Source organism: Biomphalaria glabrata, chromosome 7, assembly GCF_947242115.1.
Source record: "Biomphalaria glabrata chromosome 7, xgBioGlab47.1, whole genome shotgun sequence".
Taxonomy (NCBI): domain Eukaryota; kingdom Metazoa; phylum Mollusca; class Gastropoda; family Planorbidae; genus Biomphalaria; species Biomphalaria glabrata.
Genome location: NC_074717.1, coordinates 36,125,338 through 36,132,324, shown reverse-complemented (window position 1 = coordinate 36,132,324; position 6,987 = coordinate 36,125,338). Strand labels below are relative to the sequence as shown.

At 35.9% G+C, this 6,987-nt stretch overlaps 1 protein-coding gene across 2 annotated transcripts; it reads right to left on the bottom strand.

Moving 5' to 3' along the window:
• Positions 1-679: 679 nt before the first annotated feature.
• On the bottom strand, positions 680-5,469 carry LOC129927267 (uncharacterized). 2 transcript variants are annotated; one of them, XM_056035535.1, is made up of 2 exons: positions 5,308-5,469; positions 680-2,903 (listed from the first exon to the last, which is right to left on the bottom strand). In XM_056035535.1, exon 2 carries the CDS (start codon positions 2,899-2,901, stop codon positions 757-759), a length of 2,145 nt encoding a protein of 714 aa, XP_055891510.1. In that variant the 5' UTR covers positions 2,902-2,903; positions 5,308-5,469; the 3' UTR covers positions 680-756. The 2 variants fall into 2 exon arrangements, with proteins under 2 accessions (XP_055891510.1, XP_055891512.1); XM_056035537.1 differs by lacking the exon at positions 5,308-5,469 and adding an exon at positions 4,958-4,975.
• Positions 5,470-6,987: the final 1,518 nt, after the last annotated feature.

Here is a 6,987-nt window from a genome sequence, read left to right as displayed (position 1 = left end):
TGTTGATATTACATCAGAACATGCAGCAATGGAAAGGTTCTCAAATTCTTCACTCGAGCAGTACAAACTACGCAATAAGCAATCATGAATGGACAAATTCGATTGACTATAGCTTAAGAAATTGCAGAATTTTTCCTCGGAGTAATAGGTTTTTGTAATAGTTGTTAGTTCTTGACAAATGAGTACTCCTGTTTGGCATCGCTGTGAGCATTCGCGAAGCGCTTGTAGGAAATCTGGACCACGGTGATGTGTTGTTGAGCTCGTTGTAAAAGAGGATGGCGTTAGTGTTGATATTACATCAGAACATGCAGCAATGGAAAGGTTCTCAAATTCTTCACTCGAGCAGTACAAACTACGCAATAAGCAATCATGAATGGACAAATTCGATTGACTATAGCTTATGAAATTGCAGAATTTTTCCTCGGAGTAATAGGTTTTTGTAATAGTTGTTAGTTCTTGACAAATGAGTACTCCTGTTTGGCATCGCTGTGAGCATTCGCGAAGCGCTTGAAGGAAATCTGGACCACGGTGATGTGTTGTTGAGCTCGTTGTAAAAGAGGATGGCGTTAGTGTTGATATTACATCAGAACATGCAGCAATGGAAAGGTTCTCAAATTCTTCACTCGAGCAGTACAAACTACGCAATAAGCAATCATGAATGGACAAATTCGATTGACTATAGCTTATGAAATTGCAGAATTTTTCCTCGGAGTAATAGGTTTTTGTAATAGTTGTTAGTTCTTGACAAATGAGTACTCATGTTTGGCATCGCTGTGAGCATTCGCGAAGCGCTTGAAGGAAATCTGGACCACGGTGATGTGTTGTTGAGCTCGTTGTAAAAGAGGATGGCGTTAGTGTTGATATTACATCAGAACATGCAGCAATGGAAAGGTTCTCAAATTCTTCACTCGAGCAGTACAAACTACGCAATAAGCAATCATGAATGGACAAATTCGATTGACTATAGCTTATGAAATTGCAGAATTTTTCCTCGGAGTAATAGGTTTTTGTAATAGTTGTTAGTTCTTGACAAATGAGTACTCCTGTTTGGCATCGCTGTGAGCATTCGCGAAGCGCTTGAAGGAAATCTGGACCACGGTGATGTGTTGTTGAGCTCGTTGTAAAAGAGGATGGCGTTAGTGTTGATATTACATCAGAACATGCAGCAATGGAAAGGTTCTCAAATTCTTCACTCGAGCAGTACAAACTACGCAATAAGCAATCATGAATGGACAAATTCGATTGACTATAGCTTATGAAATTGCAGAATTTTTCCTCGGAGTAATAGGTTTTTGTAATAGTTGTTAGTTCTTGACAAATGAGTACTCCTGTTTGGCATCGCTGTGAGCATTCGCGAAGCGCTTGAAGGAAATCTGGACCACGGTGATGTGTTGTTGAGCTCGTTGTAAAAGAGGATGGCGTTAGTGTTGATATTACATCAGAACATGCAGCAATGGAAAGGTTCTCAAATTCTTCACTCGAGCAGTACAAACTACGCAATAAGCAATCATGAATGGACAAATTCGATTGACTATAGCTTATGAAATTGCAGAATTTTTCCTCGGAGTAATAGGTTTTTGTAATAGTTGTTAGTTCTTGACAAATGAGTACTCCTGTTTGGCATCGCTGTGAGCATTCGCGAAGCGCTTGAAGGAAATCTGGACCACGGTGATGTGTTGTTGAGCTCGTTGTAAAAGAGGATGGCGTTAGTGTTGATATTACATCAGAACATGCAGCAATGGAAAGGTTCTCAAATTCTTCACTCGAGCAGTACAAACTACGCAATAAGCAATCATGAATGGACAAATTCGATTGACTATAGCTTATGAAATTGCAGAATTTTTCCTCGGAGTAATAGGTTTTTGTAATAGTTGTTAGTTCTTGACAAATGAGTACTCCTGTTTGGCATCGCTGTGAGCATTCGCGAAGCGCTTGAAGGAAATCTGGACCACGGTGATGTGTTGTTGAGCTCGTTGTAAAAGAGGATGGCGTTAGTGTTGATATTACATCAGAACATGCAGCAATGGAAAGGTTCTCAAATTCTTCACTCGAGCAGTACAAACTACGCAATAAGCAATCATGAATGGACAAATTCGATTGACTATAGCTTATGAAATTGCAGAATTTTTCCTCGGAGTAATAGGTTTTTGTAATAGTTGTTAGTTCTTGACAAATGAGTACTCCTGTTTGGCATCGCTGTGAGCATTCGCGAAGCGCTTGAAGGAAATCTGGACCACGGTGATGTGTTGTTGAGCTCGTTGTAAAAGAGGATGGCGTTAGTGTTGATATTACATCAGAACATGCAGCAATGGAAAGGTTCTCAAATTCTTCACTCGAGCAGTACAAACTACGCAATAAGCAATCATGAATGGACAAATTCGATTGACTATAGCTTATGAAATTGCAGAATTTTTCCTCGGAGTAATAGGTTTTTGTAATAGTTGTTAGTTCTTGACAAATGAGTACTCCTGTTTGGCATCGCTGTGAGCATTCGCGAAGCGCTTGAAGGAAATCTGGACCACGGTGATGTGTTGTTGAGCTCGTTGTAAAAGAGGATGGCGTTAGTGTTGATATTACATCAGAACATGCAGCAATGGAAAGGTTCTCAAATTCTTCACTCGAGCAGTACAAACTACGCAATAAGCAATCATGAATGGACAAATTCGATTGACTATAGCTTATGAAATTGCAGAATTTTTCCTCGGAGTAATAGGTTTTTGTAATAGTTGTTAGTTCTTGACAAATGAGTACTCCTGTTTGGCATCGCTGTGAGCATTCGCGAAGCGCTTGAAGGAAATCTGCACTTCGGGGATGTGTGTTTTCTATAATGTCGTTGTTTGCACTAACTGTAGCTATGGTAATTATTAGCAGAAATGTAAGTAAACTTTTCTCAGACGTCATTGCTGTAAGAAAAATAATTATTGTATTTTAAATAACACAATTATTTTTGTTATGTTTTTAATGTTTATATGAAATCTTTCTGTCTGCTTGGAAAACATATTTCTCACGTTATTTATTCCACTCCTTTGGATCAGGCTGTCATTGAACACACTTATTTTTATCTGCCTGGCAAAACAAGTATTAATACAGTAAATGTAAGCGATTTATTAGAGTGGCAGTACTATTCAAATATTTTGATTGGTATTAAATATGGTAAAAATATTTACTTGACTTGGGTGCTGGTATAAGTTGAATTAGTTCAAATAGGGTAACCAATTCAAAGTTTTAAACAAACAATAGATATTTATTAAAACTTCTATATTCATAAGCTTTCATCGGAAAGAGTGGTTATGTCTCTGCTTTGTTACACAAAAACTGTTGGTAAATGTATTTCTTATGACACACATGTATAATTGTTTGTCTAGAGATCTATTCAAAATTTATCTTCTGACTGATCTAAACTAATTGATACAATTATACTTTTTTAAAGCATTGTTATAATATTCTAGCTTAAAATGTATTTTTACCTTAATTTTATTGTATATCATAATATGTATATCTAATTTTATTACTGTAAAATTGATACGCAGTTGTTAAATATGACGTCTTACTTTCAAAGACTTCACTGAAGTGGACATAAGTTGGGAAGAGGCTGTAATCATTTTGGAATGTCTGCATTCAAGGAAAGAGCTTTTGGCCCAAAACAAAGAAGGATATTAGTCTACGTAATGTAAAACAAGGCGCTAAATTAGCTTTTTTTTTCTGTTCGTCATTTAAAACTATGTGAGTTTGAGTATTAATATAAATAATTTTAAGCATTAAAACTTAAATATTTTTATTTGAGTAAAATAAGTTTAGATTTCGTAGTTTCTTAATAACAAAATTGTTTTTAAAACATTTAAATTTTGTGCTGATTTTTCCCCTAATAAAATCGTTTAATAGAATCTATTTTCGAATGAACAGATTTAGAGTCTGTCTTAGCTTGTGGAAACTCTTGTTTGAACGGATAAATATTCATAGTATGTCTACCTGTCTGTCTGTCTGGTAAAAAGTCTGTACACATTATCTCCTCCACACCAATTTTCGGATCAGGTTGAAACATTGCACAATCATTCATTGGCATATACAAGACATGAATCAATAAAAAAACTAACCTAACCAATTAGTCAATAAATTACTGATGATTAATTATTTGTTTGATACCAAGAAGGAGATTTAATTCTTCATCAGTATTTACAGATACAGTTAACTATGAAGGGTTTCGTCCCCTTCGATAATTGACCTTTTTTTCTCCTGCACCCATTGTTGGATCAATTTGTAACTTAAACAATTATTTATTGTACCTAATAAAACATGAATAAAAAAAATATTAGTCAATTAGTTATTGGTGATTAATTACTTTGTCCGATATCTTCTATAGTATTGAGAGAAAAGTGCTGAGTTCTTTCCCATAGATAGGCTTTGTTTTTTTTTAACTATTTTTTTTTATTTTGCTATTTTTTTAAACAGCCCTGGACCTCCATCATTCTGCATGCTCGCGACAAACGAAGGTCGATGATAATGTTAAAATATTTACTTCTATATTTACATCGCTCAAGTAATTTCTCAGTTAAGTCTAAAATTCAAGATCATCCAGCCTTAGCATGGCGTTACACCTTTATCAAAGAACTAAAAATCATGGGCATTAACTGGGAAAAGTCCCTGGAAGTCGCCTATGACCGAAAACTTTCAGCCCTATGCACCCAACTGATTCAGAGGAGCTTAGTCTAAGTGATATTCATTGATAAGTAATGAACTAATTGTTGAATGTAGACCTAATTAAATTCTCGGAAAGAGCTAAACCTCACGTCTGCTCGTAAGCAAAATGAGCATTTAGGGTTTGAGATTATGTATAAAGTAATGGTTTTGTAAGACTGACCCACAGGAGCCTCCTGCTAGTTTGAATAATTCCATTTTTTAACTTTTTTTTTTTAAATGTAGAAAACATTCGTAGAAAAAAATTGGCCTAGTCACTTACCAGATGGCTATAAAGGTCTAAAATTATGTACTAGCCCCCGCCTCCCTCTTAAAGTAGCATATAGCAAAAAGCAAGGTACACTTATATTTTATTGTAAATGTTATTTAGGTCACGTGATGAGCAGAGCGCCAAGCGAACACATAGCGTATAACTTATTCCGCCGCCCCCAGCTAGAAAACGGCAAAGGAAATTGCTATGACCACTCTTTGTGAAATGCGCGTCCCGCCGGCCCTATGCGCGAAGTCTAAGCAAAATAATGTAATTGATGTATTGTGTCTAAATATATCCTAATTTTTTGTTACATTAAACTACTGCAGAATTGCTTGTCTGTTTGTAAACGTAGTACTTACTTTCTTTGTTCTGTAGATGGTCACGTGAATGTTTAGGCTTATTACAAACACAACGTAAACTGGACTAAAGAATAAAACTTAATAACTAAGCCCTGATTGATTGTGTACACTGTAACTCCTTCAATACTTCGAATCTGATAACGAGTCAGAACTATCAGCCTGAGAGATGGAAAGTGATAGTGAAAGTTGCATAAGTAGATCGCAATTTAGTGTATGTGTGCAGGTCTGATGATTAGGGATGAAACTAAGAACAAATCGACCTTCGACTAACATATAATGATGTATCTCAATAACGGAATTGATTGATTTTGTTTGGATTGACGAATTTGTTTCATTTGGTAGTATAAAATAATATTTTTGATGCATCTGCATTTCTATTCAACACTTTCTTTTTTGATTCTTTAGAAAGTTACTAGCACGTTCGACAAGTCATCTTAATCTGTTGGAGCGTTGGGGCACCACACAAGATTCTTTTCTTATTCTGTAAGATGTCACAAACGACTTTTGACAACTCAGGAGAAATTAAAAGCCCTTCCTTTGAGGCCATTGATGACCACTGTCTGATATAGATCTATATATATAATGATCTTTGTTATTCGTGAGGAAATTGGTTTTACAATTGTGCATTTAAAAAAAATAACATAAATAGAGCAAACAATTTGTACGATAGCACACAAGATATACGTTCATACCCCAGTTTCTCTTTAACATTGCACGTGAAATTTACAACATTAAGTTACATTTAATATAACTTTACTTAATGTATATATGTATATGTATAACTACTGGTGCTTTTATGTAGGTGACTAAAACTGAAATTCGCTTTAAAGTCCTTCTTCCAGTAAAGCTAATCACAAAGTCCTTTTGAATAGTGCTAATTCAATTTAACAGTTTCAATTCATTTAAAATTATCACCAACTTTGTGTTAGCCCATTTTGACATATATTTAATATGGCTACATGGCGGTATTCAGTGTATTGTATGCGCTTTAGACTGTGGTAAAGAAAGCCCCGAGTTTGAAACCTGCCCACAGTCAATCCATACCGTCTAGGAGGAGCTTGGCGCTAAGAAGTTAAGACTTCGTGAGTGAAGGGTCTTTCAAAACATAAGAAACATTCATTTGCTCATTTCAATAGGAGGCGAGGTGGATGAATGGTAAAGCGCTTGGCTTGCGAACTGTAGATCCCGGGTTCAAATCCTGATGACCACTGAGAATTTAAATTTCGAGATATTTAGGGCGCCTTTGAGCTAGATGTTACTACTTTTGGAGCCAAACGCCTGTATTAAGTGATTGATGGGTGGAATCTTGTGCAAGTTATTTCTCCCACTTCTCAGTCTAGGATCAAGTTGAAACTTTGCACAGTTATTTAGAGTCGATTACAACTCAGGAATCAATTAAAAAAAAAAAATGTTTATCAAGTCGTAATTGTTTTTTTTTGTATAGAGACAGTAGGGCCTACTAAGAGTAGGATATTAGACTTGTGTAGAGAATAAGGTCATTAGGTCGCTACACACTAAAAACTAACAATTGACTATTAACCTTCTACTTGGTTGAAAAGGCAGCACGGAAAACTTCTGCCGAATACCTCCTCCCCCCCCCCCCGCACTTGTCCACAAAGTGATTGGAGTATAGCGCACTGAGTATGCTATAAGCATGAACGTTGGGCTATCAATAAAACT

What these genes read in the sequence shown, in the direction of transcription:
- LOC129927267 (XM_056035535.1), bottom strand. Translation starts at nt 2,901, where the DNA reads ATGACGTCTGAGAAAAGTTTACTTACATTTCTGCTAATAATTACCATA.